Here is a 23,440-nt window from a genome sequence, read left to right on the forward strand (position 1 = left end):
ATGTTGTTCCATTGTTTAAAAAGGGTTCTAAGTGTAAACCTAACAATTATAGACCTGTTAGTTTGACTTCAGTGGTGGGCAAATTAATGGAAAAGATACTTAGAGATAATATATATAAGCATCTGGATAAACAGGATCTGATTAGGAACAGTCAACATGGATTTGTGCCTGGAAGGTCATGTTTGACTAATCTTCTTGAATTTTTTGAAGAGGTTACTAGGGAAATTGATGAGGGTAAAGCAGTGGATATTGTATATATAGACTTTAGTAAGGCCTTTGACAAGGTTCCTTATGGAAGGTTGGTTAAGAAGGTTCAATTGTTGGGTATTAATGCAGGAGTAGCAAGATGGATTCAACAGTGGCTGAATGGGAGATGCCAGAGAGTAATGGTGCCTCAGGGATCTGTGTTGGGTCCACTGTTGTTTGTCATGTACATCAATGATCTGGATGATGGTGTGGTAAATCGGATTAGTAAGTATGCAGATGATACTAAGATAGGTGGTGTTGTGGATAATGAAGTAGATTTCCAAAGTCTACAGAGAGATTTAGGCCATTTGGAAGAATGGGCTGAAAGATGGCAGATGGAGTTTAATGCTGATAAGTGTGAGGTGCTACATCTTGGCAGGACAAATCAAAATAGGACGTCCATGGTAAATGGTAGCGAATTGAGGAATGCAGTTGTACAGAGGGATCTAGGAATAACTGTGCATAGTTCCCTGAAGGTGGAATCTCATGTAGATAGGGTGGTAAAGAAAGCTTTTGGTATGCTAGCCTTTATAAATCAGAGCATTGAGTATAGAAGTTGGGATGTAATGTTAAAATTGTACAAGGCATTGGTGAGACCAATTCTGGAGTATGGTGTACAATTTTGGTCGCCCAATTATAGGAAGGATGTCAACAAAATAGAGAGAGTACAGAGGAGATTTATTAAAATGTTGCCTGGGTTTCAGCAACTAAGTTACAGAGAAAGGTTGAATAAGTTAGGTCTTTATTCTTTGGAGCGCAGAAGGTTAAGGGGGGACTTGATAGAGGTCTTTAAAATGATGAGAGGGATAGACAGAGTTGACGTGGATAAGCTTTTCCCATTGAGAGTAGGGAAGATTCAAACAAGACGACATGACTTCAGAATTAAGGGACAGAAGTTTAGGGGTAACATGAGGGGAACGTCTTTACTCAGAGTGGTAGCTGTGTGGAATGAGCTTCCAGTGGAAGTGGTGGAGGCAGATTCGATTTTATCATTTAAAAATAAATTGGATAGGTATATGGATGGGAAGGGAATGGAAGGGTATGGTCTGAGTGCAGGTAGATGGGACTAGGGGAAAATAAGTGTTCGGCACGGACTTGTAGGGCCGAGATGGCCTGTTTCCGTGCTGTAATTGTTATATGGTTATATGGTTAGAACCAATGCAGATCACGGGGAAAACGTATAAACTCTGTTCAGATAAGCACCCGTTACCAGGATCGAACCCGGGTCTCTAGAGCTATAAGAGCTGTAAGGCAGCAACTCTACCACTGTGCCACCGTTCCGCCCCTGATGGTTGTTGATTTCCTCTGGGTGATTCAGTTTCCTCCCACATCGCAAAGAATGCCCCAAGCATGTAGATGAGTGGTAGAATATTTAAGAGAGTTAATGGGAATATAAGAAGAATAAAATGGTTTAGGGAATGATTCATATAAATGTGTTCTTAACATCCTGCCTAAAGTAGAATGGGCTAAACTGTCTGTTTCTGAGCTATATTTCACTATGATTGTGATATCACTTCTCAATAGAGTCATTATTTCTCTTTCAAGAAGTAATGAATACAGGAGATGATCCAACTCTGGCTAACGAAATACGTTAATAAGCTGAAGATCGTGCTAGATTGAAAGGAAAATCTTTTTAAATTGTGATGGTTTGTGGCAGGCACAAGGAATAAAAGAATTTTAGAAACCAGCCAGCAATTCTTAACAATATTAATAACGGCAATGAAAGCCATGTTGTTCACTTGGAAACTGTGAGACTAAAACTAATAATCGGATAAGGAAATATGTGGAGAAGTTAAATACTTTGTATTTGTCTTCAATAACATCTATAGCAGAAAAATAGTAGTAGACTAGACTAAGTGTTCACACAGGAGGGCTGGTCCCCCAATGCAATATTCCACCTCTCCACCAATTCCAATATTGATGGCCAGTCAGAGGGAGGGGGGAGAGGGGAGAGTGGGGGGGGGGGCTTTCTGGAGCGCTAGTATGGGTGTTGTGGGTCGAAGAGACTGGTTTCCAGAGGGCTAGTATGCACATTGTGGGCCGAATGGATTCTTGGTCTGGCAGCTCAGTCGCTCAGGCCTGGTGGGCTGGCAGCTGTCACTCAGGCCTGGTGGACTGGCAGCTCAGTCACTCAGGCCTGGTGGACTGGCAGCTCAGTCACTCAGGCCTAGTGGGCTGGCAGCTCAGTCACTCAGGCCTGGTGGGCTGGCAGCTCAGTCACTCAGGCGTGGTGGGCTGGCAGCTCAGTCACTCAGGCCTGATGGGCTGGCAGCTCAGTCACTCAGGCCTGGTCGGCTGGCAGCTCAGTAACTAAGGCCGGGTGGGCTGGCAGCTCAGAAACTGACAGAGGTTCTCCCCAATACAGATGAGAGACTCTGTGAGAGAGAGAGAAGGGGGAGAGGATGGAGAATCAATTTTAGACATCTTTCATCTATTTCTGCAGATCACAGCAATGAAGGAGGAAAGTCAATCCTGGCCTGAAACTCACAGGGGGCCTATGAGAAAAATACTGGGGTGAGGTCTAATACTTGCAAGGGCAATACTTACTGATGGGTCGAAGGGATCCTCCTAGGCTAGCACAGGATTGATGGGCTGAAGGAAATCTTTAAAAAAAAATCTGTGTGTAATCTCAGTGAAAGGCACTTTTTCTGGACTTTACCTGGTGTGGCACTGGCCTTTTGGGCCAAAATGCTCTTCCTGGGCTAACACGGGCATTTTGGGCAAACGGGACTAGTTTCTCGGCTAATAGGGGCCTTGTGGGCTGAAATGAGTGGTTTTAGGCAGGCCAAACAACTAATTTCATTTCAGTTCCATTTCCATTTCAATTTCAAGCACAGGGCAGGCCAAACAACACATTTCATTTTAATTTCATTTCATTTCATTTCCATTGCCATTGCCATTGCCATTTCAGTTTCAAGCACAGGGCAGGCCAAACAACTCATTTTATTTTCATTAAGGGCTAACAAATCATTTATTGCATGTACATTGCAGACTCACAGTTCAGTAGACTCACAGTTTAGTTGACTCACAGCAGAATTACAGTTGTGGCCTCTCCCTCGCGATCTTCCAGAGTAACTGACTCATGTCCAGGCATCCGGGGTTTTATAGTCCTGCCCCCCCCCCCCACCGGAAGTGGCATTACCTTCATCATGGTGATTGACAGGCGAGAGGATCAATCAGCTGATCTCAAGATTTTTAAAACATTCATAACTTTTTTATTTTTCATCGATCAGAAAAATCTTAGGGGCTGCCTCAGCGTAAGAGGACTGTGAGTAAGATGGCCAAAAATCATAGCGATATATGGTAGTGTTTTTTCTAAAATCAATATACAGCGCAGACAGGAAGTGGTCAAGATGAGACTTTTAGTTATATAGATAACGGGCAGATAGAGCATGGAGCATGGAACTTGTAAAATCATTAAGGAAAACAGTACCAAGCCAACCAATGTCAATAAGCTATTAAGATTATAACATATAAATATGGTATGTCCCATATCTAAAAGAGGTGGCTTTGGAATAATTATGATAAGTGATCAATGACCATAAATGTTAACTTAATTAATCTCTCCCCCGATGCTCCTACCTATTGATTAGTCATTGAATCATAGAGCACGGAAACAGGCTCTTCAGCCCAACTTGTCCATGCCGACCACGAGGTCCCATCTGAGCTAGTCCTATTTTCCTGTCCATATCCCTCCAACATTTCTTTCTCATTTCAGATTTCCAGAATCTGCAAACTTTTATTTTTATTGTGAATGCTTTGACTGTCATCTTCTAAAATTCTCTAGCTCTGGACTCATTCCAGCGGATTGGGAAGTGGTAAATGTAATGCTCCTACTTAATCAAGGGGAAGGGAGTAAACAGACTTAAAGTTACAGCAGGCCAGTTGTCCTAACATCAGCCACCAGGAAAATGCAGGAATCCTAGTGGGGAATAATGCCAAAGCACTCAGAACGATATAACACTAGTATACAGAGTAAAACATTGTTTTATAGAAAAGTCATGTTGGAGCATCCAACCAGCAGGTAACATAAAATGGAACCAATGGAAGTCATTTGGATTTCAGAAGACAGTCGATCGGGTGCTGCATCAATTTTGCACATTTTATCTCATAGGTAGAGATGAGGAAAGTGGGTACTTGTTCTATGGATCGGGAATTGGTTAATAGACTAAAGACAGTGTAAGGGTAAATGGTTATTTTATTATAAACAGTGGAGTGCCTTATAGCCCTGTCCCACTGTACGAGTTCATTCAAAGAGTTCTCCCGAGTTTGCCCTGATTCGAACTCGGAGATTTACGGTAATGGCCGCTCGTTGGTACTCGGGGCTCTCGTGGACATTTTTCAACATGTTGAAAAATCTTCACAAGTCTTCCAGAGCTTACCGCGTTTTCCGAGTACCTGCCGTTAGTGTTACGAGCCGCTAAGAGACGTCCCCGAGCTCCGACGTAACCGCTACGTTCATTTTACGCGCTTACCACGAGTTTGATTTTTTATTAAACTCGGGAGAGCACTTCAATAAACTCGTACAGTGGGACAGGTCTTTAAGGAATCATTGCTGGAGCCTGTTAATTAATATCTATATTAATCACTTTAATGAAGGAATTAAATGTAATGTTTCCAAAAAGGGAGCATAATGCAGAAAGTTTATGCTAGAAAATTTAAAAAAAGTACAGTATTAATTTAAATCTAAGAATTCCTCGTGAATCCTTGGTTGCTGCTAAAAAAATTGTAATTTAACTATTCAGGTTTTCTGCATGAATTTTACTGCCATGTATCATCTATTAAAATCTAACTTTGGAATTGGCATTTGTTTATTATTGACACATGTACTGAGATAATTTGAATAGCTTTGTTTCATGCTTTCCTTTCAAATCTAACAAAACAAATAGAGCAAAGAGAAAATGCCAGAGTGCAGTGTTATACATTACAGTTACAGATAAACTTGTTCACATACGAAAAGGGGATAATGAGGTGAATTGAGAGCTAGGGACTACAACCTTGTAAGAAGACATTCCCTAGTCTGATAAAAGTGGGGAAGAGCTATTTCTGAATCTAGTGTTAGTTCCATTCAAACTCTTGTAACTTCTGTCTGAAGGGAGAAGAGGGAATGACCGGGATGAAATAGGTCCTTTATGTTACTGGCTGCTTTCCTGAGGTAAATACACTTGATTATGACGGCTGCTTTCTCGTTAAGACCTCTTGTGTATGGCTTTGGACAATTTTGTATGAGTAACTCGTGTCTCCTGAATCTTAATTACATCATTAAGCCTGTTGCAGAAAAAAATCTAAATTCATTCCAGTGCTCTCCATCTCCTTTTTCACTCAGCGAAGGTTGATTAACACAAGGAATAATCTGGCAGTGTATGATGGAAATCATATTGCAGACCTGTCAATACTCCATCTTACGTGTGAATGAATTATGTGAACATGATGGACGAATAAAGGATAATTATGGGCCTGTCCCACTTACGCGACTTTTTCGGTGACTGCCGGCATCCGTCATAGATCATTGCAGGTCACCGAAAATGTCCAATGTGTTGAAAATCCAGCGGCGACGAGGAAAAACTTTTTCACACAGAGGGTTGTGAATCTGTGGAATTTTCTTCCTCAGAAGGCAGTGGAGGCCGATTCTGTATGCTTTCAAGAGAGTTGGGTAGAGCTCTTAAAGATAGCGGATTCAGGGGAAATGGGGACAAGGCAGGAAAGGGGTACTGATTGTGGATGATCAGCCATGATCACAATGAATGGCTGTGTTGGCTCGAAGAGCCGAATGGCCTACTCCTGCACCTATTGTCAATTGTCTATTATTCAAAAAATAAAATTATAAACAGAGAAACAGTATCAGTATTAATCTGTATTAATATTAATGAAAAACATTGCTTTTAAACAGATTTATTGCATGGTTCTTGAACATGGAGGAGCTGGTGGAATTTTAGAAGTGGATAGACTGACATCGTCATGAGAGAGAAGGAGTTAAGAGTGTTTCATTGAAATATGTGTCAAAATGGAACAATGAAATTATTACTTGCAGGAACATAACAGGCCTGTAAACACAGTACTCAATAGATAACAATAAATAGAAAAAAATAAGTTCAATAAATAAACAAAAACCAACATTAAAGGGCAAAGGCAGATGACCATGATGAATTGGAATGTTAAAGCTTAGCTGCATTGCCTTCCAGAGAATCCTCTGGAGAGCCAGAGGAAGGAAATGGATGGAAAATAAAGAAAAATAGATTTTTTGTGAAGAATTTCTTCTGCATTTCCAACTGGAGTCCTGAAGACTTAGCTGCATCATAGATATACGCTCTTCAATTACCTCAAAACCTCAGAACAGTTAATGCAATAGTTAATTGTAATGCAGAATGCATAACTGAACAGCAAAAGATAAGAATGGTTTCGACCCGAAACGTTGCCTATTTCCTTCGCTCCAATACTGCTGCCTCACCCTCTAAGTTCTCCAGCATTTTTGTCTATCACACGATAAAGCTGTGTTTGAATATCTGGTTTCATAAAATATCTCTGTTGAGATGTCCAGTGCTGTTCTTACACCTAATCCAAATGAATAGGGTATAGATATAGTTGACATCATTGCTGGAACAAAATCATACTCCTGACATATTGTTATTCACATATATTCAAGATTTTTGCAACACATTATGATTAGTCTGAGTTCATGACATCAAACTCACTGCCATTCTGGGTTAAAAAAAAAGCAGTATACATTATGACAGAATGAGGGATCCATCATTGCCAGAGAGGGGAAACCACGTTTACTAAAGAATGAAGGCATCTCGGATATCTTAGATGGAACGCCTCATCTTGGGAGCAGCTGGAACTTATCAAATGGCTTGCTGAAATCCACATGAGAACATGTCCAAGAGCTGGCGCCTGGCCTCAGCACGTTATTAAACCTGCCAGACAACAACGGCACCTCCCTTGTCGGCAGGTTTAATAACAATGGGATTGTCGCTGAGTGATTGGAGGGCTGGCACTCCGAGGGGGTGGGCAAGGGGAGTGGAGATCAAGACGGTTGATGTTGCTTGGGCAGTAGTAATAAAAAGGTATGGAGAGGGTAGAAGGCTGGCATGCAGAATCCATGAGGAGAAGGAATGTTGGAAACCAGAGATGGTGTTGACACTAGGTGGTGATGACTCCTTACCAGGGAAAAAGGCCCAAAGGTGGAGACAACATAAGGAGAGCTTGGCTGGCTCAGAACTCGTGTGGGTATATGGGTAGAAAGATAAGGCCACTGCTGAAGGCTGACTGTTTTTGCATCTGAAGAAGTGGGGAGAAGGATGACCCAGAAGAGTCAGTCCACGTGACACCGTTGGAGTTTAATTCCATTTGCCTATCCTTGGCCCACTTTCCCTGTTAATCTAGATCCTAATATTATCATAGATAACCTTCTTCATTGTTCACACATTGTTACCATAAATTATGGTGTTATCCAAACACTTACAATCTATACCATCTAAAATATCATCCAATTATCGATGTATTTGACGAACCCCACAGGGGCCCATGATGGATCACCACAGCACACCACTGGTCATAGGCCTCTAATCTTCACTAGCATTCCTCTGCCTCCTATCACCAAACCAATTTCCTATCCAATTAGCTAGCTTGCCCTGAATCCCTACTATGCCGGACTTTGTCAAAGGCCTTGCTAAAGTCCACGTTGACATATGCTTGACAAATACCTTTTTCGTAATTGTATCCAGAGCCTCTATATACCTCGACAATGAGGGTATCCTAAAGCTGACATCTTTGCCCTTCCCCTATCCTGCCCTATCCTGGTCCTGGGGAAAGTAGTTTTCTCCAAGAGAATGTAAAAGTAAGAGGTTTCACATTACAAAAATAACCATTTTGGATGGACAGTATAAGCCAATCTTGCCTTTGTTGGAATATCTCAAGAATGAATAGCAACATCATCATCAGGAACTCTCTGACTGTTTAGTTTTAAAAGAGTAAAATGTTCTCCAACCCAAGGATGGGGCAGCACAATAGAGCTGCTGTGTCACAGTGCCAGTGACACGGGCCCATTCCTGACCTCGGGTGCTGTCTGTGTGGAGTTTGCACATTCCCCTGTAACTGTGTGGGTTTCCTCTGGGTGCTCCATTTTCTTCCCACATACCAAAGACGTATGAGTTTGTAGGTTAATTTTCCTCTGTAATTGCCCCTAATGTGGAGGCAGTGGGATAGCTTAGTGTTGATGGGTGATCAAAGGTTGGTGTGGACTTGATGGGCCCAAGGCTCTGTTTCCTTACTGTATCTTTAAATTCAACTCCAAACTGACTCACTAGTATATATACATTTTGAAGCTCAAAAGATCTTAACATTATTACATGAAATAGTTGCATAACACAATATAGATGATTCCTGAATGAGACACAAGAGACTGTAGATGCTGGAATCTGGAGCGAAAACCAAACAACTGTTGGAACTCAGCAGGTCAAGCAGCATCTGATTTGCAAAAAGTAGTAGCATTTGCTGAATGATTCCACAATGGATGGAATATTGCACAGTACACCTTTACTTCCCAACGTCACAGTTTGTGGTAGGTAATACAATATCTATTAGAGTGGGATGCTTTGTAAACACACCCTTTCTCAACCAATGGTGGATCTAGCGTGAACTCAAACCATGAAAGCCAAATTCACTTTCAATAACGTGCCAAAATGCAGTTCATGAACCCACATCAATCCTTCCCCGAGTTCTCTTACAATTTGTTCATAACTGAGTAATTTGGCTCTCTAAATGTGATAGCAAGAAATAGTTGAGTACATTGGATGTGAAAGGCTTTGATCCAGACAATACTGCAGCTTTGGTGCTAAATAACAACGTACCAATTTCACAGTGAGGATATTGGTTCGCCTCCAGCTCAGATGCAACCCATCCCACTTGTACAGGTCTCCTATGCAACAGAAGAGATACCAATAGTCTAAAAATTGGAATCCCTGCCATCGGCATGAGCTCTTGAGCCATGCATTAACCTCTCCTATCTACCCATTTGTACTCTCACTTACATGTGTAATCCGACGATCATTACCCTCGGGGTTCTACTTTTTAAACTTTTGCCAAACTCCCTATATTCACTTCGCAGGACCACATCCAGTTATTGGCATGATATAGGGCTTGTGGCAATGTTACCTCAAGTCCAATTTTAGGCTTCATTTTATGCAGGTGAATGTCAATTGTGTTATCAAGTAAATGAAGATACACTGGGACACAAGCATTGACATGACATGAACCTAAAGATGTTTCAAAATTTGACATTAACGGGAGCTGAACAATAAAGCCCAATTAAAATCAGGATGAGGTCGTGGAGAAAACTTTCTTAACTAGGTGCTGTCCGTCAAAGCTGTCTGTCACCCCAATGTTAACACAATCATTATGATTTTATGTGAGTGGCAGAAAGTAGGTCATTTTTTCTTGCCAAGATATAAATGCTTAGAAATTGGATCACAGAGCCCTGATTTTTCTCAGTACTACATGATCCAAATTTGATTTTATTCAGAGCAAATTTTGTTAGTTATAATTTCTGTGTAAAATTGTGCCAATCATGAAATTAGCCAACGAGCATCCAGTTCCAATCAATGGTAGTAGATCCCAAGTTTTCCCATGACATTAATTATCATGCATTACATGTTTGAATTCTTTATAACATAAATTGATGTTCTTAGGCACAAAAAATGAATGCTGCTGAACATTCACACACTAAACAACAAAGAACAAAATGTGCCGTCTAAAAGTTCATGTAGGACACTTCTAGAACTCATTGGAGACTGATCATCCGCACTCTAGGGCTTAATTTAACAACTGCTGTTTGAAGCAAGTAACTCGTAGGAAAATTAGGCTCAATAATTACCACACAAATAGCATAAACATGGAGCTGGATATGGCAAGTATTTCTGAGGAGGTAGCTAATCCCTGGAGAGGAGACCCTGAAAGGCACAACTAGGAAGACCCTCTTCCCACAGCATGAAGAACTGTGACACTGCTATCTGGCTGCCATGAGGACCACACCTTTAATGGCTGTCGATCTATTCTGAGCGCTGCACAATGAAGAGGCAGAAGTTGCATTACAATGATATGGCTCCTATATTTCTACAAGGATTTCTACAGATCATCATTCAATGCATTTTTGAGGTGGAAAACACATGAACAATATGCACACTTGTTTTAATTAATTTTACAATCTTTTAGAGAGACCTGATTTGACACTGTTTTATAAGACTTATTTTCCAAGGTTTAGTTATTGCTGGTAAGATAAGCTTTCATTGCTTATCTTTGATTCACCGCAGGAAGAGGCAATGAGCCATCTTCCTGATCCACTGCGTCCCTTCTGGTGAAAGTACTCCCACACTACATTGCATGGGGGATACAAAATTAGAATCAATGAAAGACCTGTGATATGTTTCTAAATTTAAATGGTGCGCAACCTGATGTAGAATCTTTGGCTGATGCCCTTCTCCTTCTTGATAGCATTGATCTCAGACTTAAGAGGTGCTAATAGATTAGCCTCGTTCTAGGCAAGCAACTGTGATGCAATTTGTCCATAGTTCACACTACAGAAATGGCATGCAGGGACTGGAGGGAATGATTGTGCAGGATGGCTCCTTTGACCAGTGTAGTGTTGAACTTCTTCTGAGCTGTTGGAGTTTGCTCAATCAGATGAATAGAGAATATTCCTTCACACTCCTGGCTTGTGCCTTATAAATGATTGAAAAACGAATGCTATACCCAACTATGGTTTAATGCACCAAAAATAGCTCAATTCAAAATTAAGCAAATAGTTTAATAGCTATACCAAAAATTTAAAACCCATTAATACTCAAAAATCATAATGAGATAATAATCACATCAAATGGGTTCACTAAAATATGTAAACTTGAAAATACAAGGTATATATTGATGGATTATCATCATCGAGTTATTTCAGATCAAATAATAACCCCAAAGCATATAATTGGAAATCAATGTAATCAATTATTTTCATTTAATCAATAATCATTATAATATTTTATTATCACCATAACTTTTTTTAAATAAATGGTACTATAATATGTGTAAATCAAGATTAAGACTATTCAAACTAATTTACAATATAAATATCAACAGTAATAATTACAGGTCTTTACACTGTTGCCAGTTAAACGTTGCTCATGAGGAACTATGTTCTGCCGTTAACAATTTCCCTTCCACCTGTATAATTATCAAGCTCATTTCTTGGGAATAGTGGAATAGTGTTCATAAGGTCATGGTGATAGGAGCAGAATTAGGCCATTCAGCCCATCGTCTACTCTGCCATTTAATCATGGCTGATCTATCTGTTCCTCCTAACCCCATTCTCCTGCCTTCTCTCCATAACAACTGGTACCTATACTAATCAAGAATCTATCTATCTCTGCCTCAGAAATATCAATTGACGGCCTCCACGGCCTTCTGTGGCAAAGAATTCCCTCTTTGGAGTGTTCTCTATGGTAATTGTTTTAGGGCTTGTATTTCACTTACTCTTAGTGAAATGCTTGTATAAAGTATGCTCAGCATAGTGCGTCTGATTTTGCAAAACGTAGCACTACTACTTAGAATATATTGAATAGCCAGAGTGTATGGAAGCATCAGCTTAAAGGAGGAAATTTGTAAGTTTCAAGATTTCCAAAGGGCTGGAAAAAAGTAGTTTGAAACACTGAATCATTTTCCCTGAGTTGAGGTTCAGTTTAATATCTCCTAGTCTGTTGATGAGAGCAGTAATCTGGAGATAGGATGAAAAGGATTTCATCATTTGACCCTGACCAAAACACAATTTTCCAGCACGAGATCTAGCAACTAGACTGAGGTCTACCTACATATGGGAGAAATGAAAGCCAGGGCATTATTTCACTGTGTCGTTCTACTTTGATCCTATTGCAACACCCTTTTAAGGTTCCAAATTATATTGAGGGAGTGGGAATGACACTATTGTCTATTTTCACATTTTATTTCTTAGTCTTTTTAAAATTAGATTTTTTGATGGACCTTTAAGAGATGCATTAGACATGCTTATTTCAGTTGATGCAAGATGTGGGAGGATGTAGAAAGTAAAGATGTGTGAATACTCACCAATCTGTCCAAGCTTGTGCCAGCTGCAGTTGTCGGGCGTTCCTCTGGACTGTAGGGCCTGAACCTTATATTAAAATTATCTGAAACGGAACGTGTTGAACGTCCAGCTGGCCTTGGTTTAGGCTGCCCACATCCTTGAAAAACCTGCAATATTAAACACATTAAAATGTTTGAATTTTATGTAACCTAATTAAGTTTACCATTACAGGAACATCAGATGTGGAGCAGCTTCAGTGACTTGTTTCTGTTCCCATTAAACATCTCATTAAAAGTAAATCATTTTAATTTCATCTTTGGGACACACAGGAAAAGATCAAGACGTGAGCTGTTCTTTTGAATCCAGAGCTAAAATATTAACTTTGAATTCTAATTCCTGTAACCTATGACTATGTGGGCCTTGCATCTGTTGCTAATTAGTCAAACTCACTGCAGACCACAGCACAGAACAACAGCTGGTTTCTTAACAAAGATATCAAAATATTGGACATACTCAGAACCATACACCATACCATTTGGTCTACTTAAAGAGGCAATATGCATTCAGAATCAGATAAATGTTACAGCATGGAAAGAGGGCATTTGGCATATTTAGTCCAGCAATCCAACTGGCACCGATCCCCTGATTTCCTCCCACAGCCCTCAAATTTGTTTTTCAGATTTTCATCACTTATACAATGTCACCATTTAATTTGGCTGCGGTGGTTCATTCTAGACACCACTCAGTTATTTTGTCAACCATTCTATGTCCTTCCTTCAATGGAATCACTGGAACCCTCATGATTTTAAACTCCTTTATAGCTAGAACCTCATTCAGCTTCCAAATTTCTAAGCTATCCACATAACTGAAGTCTCTAAATCCTGGAATCATTTAAAGTAAATATCTAGTGCACTCTTTCTAAGTCCGTCACAACTTTAGGCATCTAGAACTGGACACAATATACTAGTTTTGAAAGTTTAATCAGGATTTCCTTGCCATTCTACTTCATGTGTCTACAGAAAGCTGTACTCTTTTAAATAGGTTTGTCTACTGCTCAGCTGCTTTCAACAACTTACACAGAGATACTTATTGCTTCTATATCCTCTTTAGAGTTCTTCCATCCAGTTCTTACTGTAATCAGTCTGGTTTTTAATTCTGTCACCAAGCCTGACATCATTTTTTCTTGCTGTATTTTGCTCTCTGCCTCTTTTGTTATCAGTGCGTTCTGACTTTAATTGTTCGTTCTCTCTTGTGGAAAGGTGCATAATCTCATTCTCACTGTTCAATCATGGTTCAAATAATTTTTGATTTAAATCTTAGAGTTATCGCCATTGAAACACGCCCTTAGCCATACAATTACATTACCGGCCTCACACTAACTCTGTGACTCTGTGACTCTGACTCACATGCTTGTGCCCAGTGCTCCAGTTTCCTACCACATCCCAAAGACATGCTAATACTAATTGAATGCTGTAAATTACTCTTTGTTGAAGCAAAAAGAATCAGAATGGAATCGACAGGTATATGGACAGAATTTTGAGGGAGTAATAATGAGGGTGCCTGGGACAAATGGGATTGATTTCCTGCAAGTTGACTTTGACGTTATGGACCAAATGACTTACATGTGCTTTGTTCAAAATATCAGATAGGATCATTATTTTCAGAACATCAAACAATGTAAGAATGTAACATTGTGATGAAATCTTAGAATGATCTTTCAGAGATGTAAAACTGACAATTTCTACAATGGGTATTTACTATATTCATCAAGTTACAAGCAAATGCAAGATTACAGATCTGCAAAGTCAATACTAATGCTAATCAAGGGCTCTCTCTGTGTGGTTCTGATATTTGTATTGCTTGGCACAGTAGGTTGTGTTCATATAATGTTCAACTAAACAATCTGCTTGAGGGAATCATAACAAATGTTTAATTTTCATGATTCCTTACACTTTTGAGATACGGTGCAGAAACAGGCCCATCGGCCCACCGAGTCCACGCCAACTAGTGATCACTCCGTACACTAGTTCTATCGTACACACTAGGGATCATTTCCAATTTTACCAAAGCCAATCAGCCTGCAAACCTTTACGTCTTTGGAGTGCAGGAGGAAACCAGAGCACCCAGAGAAAATCCATGCGGCCACAGGGAGAACATTGTGTCTTAGAATAAAGGGGAGGTTATTTAAGACTGAGGTGAGAAAAAACGGTTTCACCCAGAGTTGTGAATTCATGGAATTCCCTGCCACAGAGGGCAGTGGAGGCCAAGTCACTGGATGGGTTTAAGAGAGAGTTAGATAGAGCTCTAGGGACTAGTGGAGTCAAGGGATATGGGGAGAAGGCAGGCACGGGTTATTGATATGGGACGATCAGCCATGATCACAATGAATGGCGGTGCTGGCTCGAAGGGCCGAATGGCCTCCTCCTGCACCTATTTTCTATGTTTCTATGTTTCTTTTTTTTTTTTTTTTTTTTTTTTTTTTTTTTTTTTTTTTTTAATATATTTTTTTATTAAAGATAATCAATTACAATGCTTCAAACAACTTTATATCAAATTAATTCAATTTGCATTAAGTAAAACACTAGTAATACTTATCTACTATTTTTTTAGAAATAATGATAGAGAAAGAATAGAACAGTTATAAATCATTAAGAGAGTGATTAAATAATAATTTGATTATATATAAGAAAGAAAAGAGAAACGAAAAAAAAAAAAAAAAATTTGAGTAACCACAATATGTATTATTAATAACACTACTACAAGTGATAGTATCAATAAAGACATATATGTTAATTCCAAAAATGAATTATTCTCACCAAATCCCGCAGGGTGCACGCCGAGCTGTGTTGCCAAGAACAGCTACTTCTCTAAATACTGTATATATGGAGACCATATCTGTTCAAAAGAATTATACTTGTCCAATAGGACAAATCTAATTCTTTCCAGATGTAACGTCTCCATCATCTCTGTTGCCCACATTTTGGTTGTGGGGGATAATGTTCCCTTCCAAAATTTCAATATGATTTTTTTCCCAATTATCAAACAGTAATCAAAGAAATTTCTTTGATTTACTGTAAGTGATAGATGTAAATCCGGAATTCCAAATATTATTAGCTTTGGGTTAGGGTCCAATTTAACTTTGATGACTTCAGAAATAACTTTAAAAATTTCTGTCCAGTAATAATTCAATTTAGGACATGTAACGAAACTATGTATTAAATTTGCCTCTGCTTTCTTGCACTTATCACAAATAGCGGGGAGATTCGGAAAAATACTATTTAATTTAGTTTTCGAATAGTGTAACCTATATAATACTTTAAATTGTATCAGTATATGTCTGGCGTTTAATGAACACCGGTGTATTCGTTGTAGACTTTCTTCCCAGTTTTCTTTTGTTATAGCCAATCCCATTTCATTTTCCCATGCTTGACGATATGTTTCCGTTATTGGATTCTCCTTATCCAAAATGATGTTATATATATAGGCTATTAATTTTTCTGTATTTGGATGTAAATTAAACAGTTCGTCTAACAATCCTGCTTCTTTATTTTTATAATCTTGTGTATTGGATTTAATATAATCTCTAATTTGTAAATACCTAAACAAATGTTGTGGAGACAATCCATAAATATCTTGTAACTCCTGGAATAAAAGAAATTTTCCTTTTCTATAAAGGTGTTCTATCCTTGTAATTCCTAAATCATCCCATTGTTTAAACCCCCCATCTAATATAGCAGGTTTAAACGATGGATTATTCATAATTGGTAATCTAAATGAGAGATTATCCAAATGTAGAGTCTTAACTATTTGTTTCCAAATACGTCTATTATTATATATTATTAGGTTGTCTTTATAATATTTTTTTTGTACTTCCGTTGGTGCAAAAATTATCGAACCTACATTGAAAGGTAGACAGTCTTCCTTTTCTATATTTAACCATGTCGGTTCATGATCCATATTTACCCACCAGAAATTCATATTCTTAATCTGAACAGCCCAGAAATAATATAAAAAGTTTGGAAGTGCTAATCCTCCATTTATCTTAGCTTTGCATAGATGTTTTTTATGTTTCTATGTTTCTATGTAAACTCTGTACAGACAGCACCTGAGGTCAGGATTGAACCCAGGTTTCTGGCGCTGTAAGGCTGCAACACCAGCGCCACTGTTCTGCCCTAATTCCTTGATGGTCTTCATAGGCAATATCTCAAATGTACTCCGTTAGTGACTGTGGAATGATAATGCAAACATCTCGCAACTCAGGATCTACGGTAAGCGCAATTATCAGCTCATGAGGAAGTTTGTGCAAATCTCGAAGTGCTTGTGTGATTTCCATGATGAGTTTCTGTTTTCGTGTTTAATTTTCTGTCATTTCTGTTGAGACAGAACATCTTGCTGCATCTTATTCTACTGATTATCACAAGGGGTTTTATTAAATGCTTAACTAAAAACCATACAGCCAACATCAACTGCCCTACCCTCTTTGATCATCTTCATCATCTCCTCAAAAAAACCCAATCAGGTTTGCAAAACATGACCTGCCCCACACAATGCCATGTTGACTGCCCCTAATTAGCCCATCCTCTTCCAAATGCAAGCAAATCCTATCCTAAAGAATCCTTTCCAATAGCTCCCCTCCAGTATCGTGCAACTCACTGCCCTAGAATTTACTGGGTTATCTCCACCTCGCTTATTACAATAGTCAATAGTCATTAGTCAATTTTATTCGTCACATACACCCGAATGTGCAGTGAAATGAATTTGCCAGCAGCGGTACAATTAAAAAAGAACACACAATACACAATAAGATTTAACACAAACATCCACCACAGCATTCTTCACTGTGGTGGAAGGCACAAAGTTCAGTCAGTCCTCCTCCTTGTTCACCCATGGTCGGGCCATAAAACCTCCCGCAGTCGCCGCTACAGACGGCCGGATGTACAGGCCCTCTTGTCGGGACAGTCGAACACACTCCGTGGCTTGGAGGTCCCGAATTGGCACTTTCTTACCGGAGACCGCAGCTTCAGGATGTTGTAGGCCGCAGGCCGGCGGTCGGAGCTCTTCACTGGCTATACCCGGCGAGGGATCCCAGGCTCCAGATGGTAAGTGCACGCCGCGCCCGCGGCTAGAAGCGCCGCAGACCGCGGCCTCAGGATGTTATAGGCCGCAGGTCGGCGGTCGGTTCTTCTCCAGATATCCTCGGCGAGGGATCCCAGGCTCCAGACGACGCGCCCGCGGCTAGAAACTCCGCAAACCGCGGCTTCAGGATGTAACAGTCCGCAGGCCAGCGATCGGAGCACTCCCTATTGGCGAACCCCTGACAAAGGCTTGCCCGCTCCACGATGAAAAGTCCACACTGCGCCCGCTGCTGAAACTCCGGACCCGACTCCGGGAAAGGCCGCTCCAATCCATGCTGTTAGGCCACGAGGGAGGCTACATGGAAAAAGTCACATCTCCGTCGAGGAGGCGACCAAAAGCGGTTCTCCCCTTCCCCCCCTCACCACCCCCAACACAAGACATACCGAGAGACACTAAAACAAACATTTGGACACACTAAAAAAAACAAAAAACGTTGAAAAAATTAACACGCTGCTGGCAGGGCAGCTGTCTCGCAGCACCCCCACCAACCCATCGACCCAAAGAAACAACATTGACTACTCTCCTGCCTTCTGGCACCATCCTTGCGCTAGACGTGATCCAACGTTCTTGGTCAAGCCCCATATAACTTTCTCACTTGCCTTTCTAAATCTGGGATAGATCTCACCAAGCTCTGGCACTTTATCCACCTTAATGGTCTTCACAATCCTTAACATCACCCCCTTCTTTATCTCAAACTGTTTTAGCATATCTGCCTCACACAGATCTCACTGTTCTCCATGTCCTGCTCTTTGATGAATAAAGAAGTAAAGTACGTGTTTAATATCTCACATACATCTTCTGATTCCAAGCATAAAATCCCTGCTGTATCCTTGAGCCTGCTCTGTTTTTCCTGTTACCCTATTGTTTTTAACATATAATGCCTTGGGATTTTCTTTAATCCAATTCTTTAGAGACATTTCATGGCATCTTTTGGCCCTTCTAATTGCCTGCTTTAGTTCTTTCCTGCTTGCTTTATATTTCTCGAGGGTTATGTACCAATTCATGTTTTTAAGCCTAACATATGCTTGCTTTTTTTCTTTTTCACAAAATTTGTAACCTCTTTGGTCTTCACGAATTCTTTACCTTGCCATGCTTATTCTTTCTACTTCCTGGAACATGCCGTTCATGAACTCAGATCAGCTGTTTTTGTAAATGACTCCCACATGCCAAATGTGAACTTACCTAATAACAACTGAGCCCCAATTTACTACCACGAACTCCTGCCCAATAAAGCTGTAATCAGCCATACCCTAGTTTAGTACCTTCGCCTAAGATCCAGACTTATCCTTATTCATAACTATCTTAGAAATAATGTAGTTGCGATCACTGTTCCCAAAATGCCCTTCCATTGATGCACCAGTCACCTGGCCAGGCCCGTTTCCTTCCACAAGGTTTAGTATGATCCATTCTTGAGTTGGATAATCTACTTTCTGTTTCAGGAAACTCTCTGGCCATCTAAACCTTTTGCACTTAGAAGCCTTTGATCTGGAAATCTGTGGAACTAGATTTTGCCTGACCTACTGCGTGTTTCTTATGTTGTCTGTTTTTAATTGGAATGAATTAAGGTGAAGATACATTTCTTTAGTCAGAGAGTGGTGTAACTGTGGAATTCTATGCCACAGAAGGCTGTGGAGGCCATCAGTGGATATTTTTAAGGCAGAGATAGACCGATTCTTGATTAGTACAGGTGTCAGAGGTCATGGGGAGAAGGCAGAAGTATGGGATTAGGGGGGGAGAGAGATAGATCAGCCATGATTGAATGGCAGAGTAGTCTTGATGGTCCGAATGGCCTAATTCTACTCCTATTCCTTAAGACCTTATGAATAGTCTTCAATAGTTAATTTTAAGAATGTCAGGAATGTGTGGTCCTTTTTAGTTCTTAATAACCATTCAAAAGATTCGCACAAAGTAGTTGTGCAACTGACTTTGCATTATGGTCAATGTGTACTCAATACTGGTACAGACTTAATTTTATGTCTCTCCACATTTGCAGAGGGATGATAGCCATTATAAAGGGGTGAGAGGCAGGGATTTCACAGGAGCTGGAAGACAAAATTGTTTCTATCAGAAGAAGGGTCAAGATTATCGGAATATTTGCAGGTGATTGGCAAATGAGCAGAAATGACATGAGGATTTGCGTTTAAACACAATGTGATGCGAGAGTTTGTAATGCACTTGGGTTTAGTGGAGACAAATTAATTATGGCATTCAACAGAGAATGAGATAAGTACTTGAAGTGAGCAAAATGCTTTTGCGAGTGGAATCCTGTATGATATAATGTGTTTTGAGATTCAAAGTTCTGATGAATTTTCCAAGCTTAATTCACTTCCTGCTGCAATTTAAAAACAACTATTATTCGACCTCTATTGATACTCTGAGTTCAAACAGCTTCATAACAGGTGCATTCCGATAACTCTCATTCTGAATATTTTTTTTTCCTGCAAGGCACAGCTGAGCTACCAATCTGCACTTCCAATCTCATCACTGAGCAACCAAAATCTGGACCCAACGCTTAATGATAATTTTTTTTTCTATTTCTGTTCAATCAACACTAGAGCATGACCCTTCTTAGGCACGGGAATAAATCTCTTCATTAAATAAGCAGTACCTTTGTGTGTTTGTTCCACAAATCAACAAATTAATATACTACTCAGAGATATACCTCACACAAAAATTATAAACAATAATTCACCCAGCCCATTTCCAGATAAACCAGATAATCATGTGATTACTACATGATATAGACTCTCATTAATTAATGTGCCAAAGCCTGTCCCAAATCTTTAAACTGTTTTTTTTCTGGCACAACAGGCAGCTTCTGGAAATAAGGTTCCAAAGAAACTTATTCTGGTGCACTGCTACATCTTAGTCAAGTTGGCCACTGGAAATTATTATTGTGCATCTGGAGAGGGTAAATCTGTCTTCCACGGGGCAGTGGAGATATGATTCATATAAAATCATGAGGGGTATAGATGGCATAGTCAGCAGGAATCTTTAATGAGCCTCCATTTCAACTAATTAGCATTGGGAACAACATTTCTGTAACTTCAAGCGCAATGATAAGACCATTTAAAACTGCCAATACCAAAGAAATCACAACTACAACTATTCATGTTTAGAAAAACTTCACATATCTACAATGGAACAAAGCTTTAAATTTGAGCGAAGCAGCAAACTCAAAATAATAGTAAGTTTGGAGGAGATTTCAAAAGCTGTAAGGGATGTGTGATGGCAGGAATGAAACATTAATACTGAGGATTTGTTTTACTGAAGCTAATGTAGGTCAGCAAAACATGGGTGATGGGTTGTAACAATCCCAGACTCAAATTTATTTCCAAATTTCATCTTGTTAATATCTTGTCATCTTTTATGTTCTAGCAGCATTGGAATTTTAAAGTAGTGCTGTTCCGTTATCGTTGGAGCCTTTATATGCATTTGCCAGTGATAGTACCATTTGTAACATCAGTGTGAGATAAGCCCCAATAGACAGTCGTGAAATGTCAAACCTTGTCTCACCAAGATTAAAGGAGACTTTGTAGCTACGTTTGCTTCGCTGAAGCTTTATGACTAACTGCTTGTTGAACCCCCGAGGGCAGGTTATTAACAACATTTTCACAGTGCCAGGCAAGGAATAGCTTTGTTTCCATCAAACCTGGGTCTGGTCATTCACCTAAACCTATTCATTCACTTTTAATGCCATGGGATCAGGATCGAAATGAGTCTCATGCACATTAATTTAGCTTCTGCATTATAATTACTATGCATTGACTATGATATGTACCAGTTTCTTCATCTTTAAGGTGATAATGGACTATTCAATAATAGTGAGACATTTACAGTCACCTGGTTTTCCCTGTAAGTGGATTGAAAAATTAAAAGATAATATGAAGATGGGCAGACTTCTTCAACTTGGGACTCGAATGCAATGACAGCTATAGTCCCAGCAAACATCTTGGCCACATTGACTGATTCTTTCTTTCACTTTGAAGTATAAAATGATTCTTAGTCACATGCTTTTGAAATTTAGTACCATCATCTTCAATGAGGCTGAGTTTCGGAAATAGAGTAATAGATGCATGCAATAATATATTCAGCATTTTGCCAGGAATATATTTCTGCCCCTTTGTATTTTCAATGCAGACTTGTGCATTTAATATGTGTGGAATTAAAAGTGAAATAATTCTGCATTTTATGTTTACACTGGATTTGCTACTGAGACCCTTTTGCAGATGCAAAGATGGCAGAAAGCCAATTCTCACAGAATATTAATATACAAAATAAATTAAAGTGTTCACCTTAGCTGACACTTGCATACTATTCTCTTGCATATTCATGATGGCTTCAGAAATCTTCACATCAATTGGATCCATTACTGCCTCAATGTGGAAAGGCCCTTCCAACCTTTCTGCTACTAATAGCATTGCATCTATCAAAAAAAGTACAACAGGTTAAAATTAACAATGCTAAAACTTCTTAGTTTTAAAATGTTAGTCACAGAAATGGGCATCTCAGTTCTAAGTGCTGATTGTAGAAGTTTAGGATTGAGATTGGAGGAGTCTATAAAATGAGGACATTGAAAGATACAATTAGGTGAGTGTTTTTTTCAGGTTAACAAAATCAGAACATATTGATTATCCATTATGTGTTGAAAATAATTATTTGCAATTGGATATTTGTTAAAAAAAACTTTATTTGTTAATGCACATAAGCATAAAGACAATTCCAAATTCATGTACAACCTCTGATTTTTTCAATATATCTGCATACACAAGAGGACCAAGGTAATATCAGTTGTCAAAGAGCTACGTCTGCCATTATCATATAACCCAAATCTCTTGACTATCAAATGGATATACAATGGTCCATGAAAGGCAGAGCATATTATTAGATTCATCTAGTTATTGTCCAAGTTATCAACCAGAGGAAAATAAAATCAAATTATACAATTGGCATTGTTTAACAAATAATGAAAACACTTGCACCATGCTGGTGTTTTATACTGGTGATGTTTGTATGCCATATGCCAACACTAGGAGACGATTTAATCTGAAAAGGCAAGTGGACAAAGTGCCTGTTCCCTGTGCTGTACAGGATATGTTTATGTCTAAATGAAACCAGGGCTCTCGCTTAACTTTTTCCCCCTGTTGCCAGCCGGGCAACCTTGGCAGCTTTTTCGGTTGCCAAATGACAGTTTAGGTGGTCATTTAAGATGGCTTGCATGACGCGTGCGATAATGTGCTCGGATGAAGTGCGTAGTTACAAGTCGGAATTATACTCAATGAAGCATTCACATATTATTTCTGCTTCAAATAAAGTCACTAACTAAACATATTCACCAATCAAGACATGATTTATCCCACAATGACATGCAGCAAAATTATAAGACAGTATCTCAACTCTTTTTACACATTGCAATGAATGCAATTTCTATTAGTTCTTTCCACTTCTAAACAAAAATGTGGTTGGATTATTCAGCGTATGATCAACCTGTGTCAATAAATCCTGGACCATGGTAACATATATGCGTACGTATAGTTGTGAATGTTGCTCATTAAATAACTACAGTACTGATACTCCATATTAAGAGCATTGATTTACCGTTAAAATGAATTCTGTAATAACGTGTCAACGGCAGCAGTGACAATCGAACACTGCGGTTTTAATGTTTCACGTATTCACAATTTAATTAATCCATCTTTATGGATTAAAACAAATAATGGGAATTAAAACACATTTGATTGCATTCCGTTATCAAACATAGTCAATGTTCACTCTGAAGACATTTCCAGGCCAATAGGGTCAGGGAGGGGGTTGTGTGTGAATCGGTGCGGGGTGGATAGATGGCGGAGGGGGAGGGGGAGGTTAGAAGGCAGTCGGTGCAGAATGGATGGATTGAGGCAGGTGAATTAGTACGTGTTGGTTGGAGTAGGTAAAATTGTGAGAGGAGAGCACGGGGGATGTCAGTGGTGTTGAATG

The 23,440-nt window shown here is 39.5% G+C and overlaps 1 protein-coding gene across 1 annotated transcript in view; it reads right to left on the bottom strand.

Annotated features, from left to right (window-relative positions):
* gpc6 (glypican 6) overlaps positions 1–23,440 on the bottom strand; it is a 745,006-nt gene that overhangs the window by 42,817 nt on the left and 678,749 nt on the right. The window contains exons 5-6 of the mRNA XM_033022925.1: positions 21,760–21,890; positions 12,352–12,495 (exon numbers count right to left, since the gene is read on the bottom strand). Coding sequence (XP_032878816.1) covers positions 12,352–12,495; positions 21,760–21,890 — 275 coding nt within the window. The remainder of the gene's footprint in view (positions 1–12,351; positions 12,496–21,759; positions 21,891–23,440) is intronic.

This window comes from Amblyraja radiata, chromosome 6 (assembly GCF_010909765.2).
Source record: "Amblyraja radiata isolate CabotCenter1 chromosome 6, sAmbRad1.1.pri, whole genome shotgun sequence".
Lineage (NCBI taxonomy): Eukaryota > Metazoa > Chordata > Chondrichthyes > Rajiformes > Rajidae > Amblyraja > Amblyraja radiata.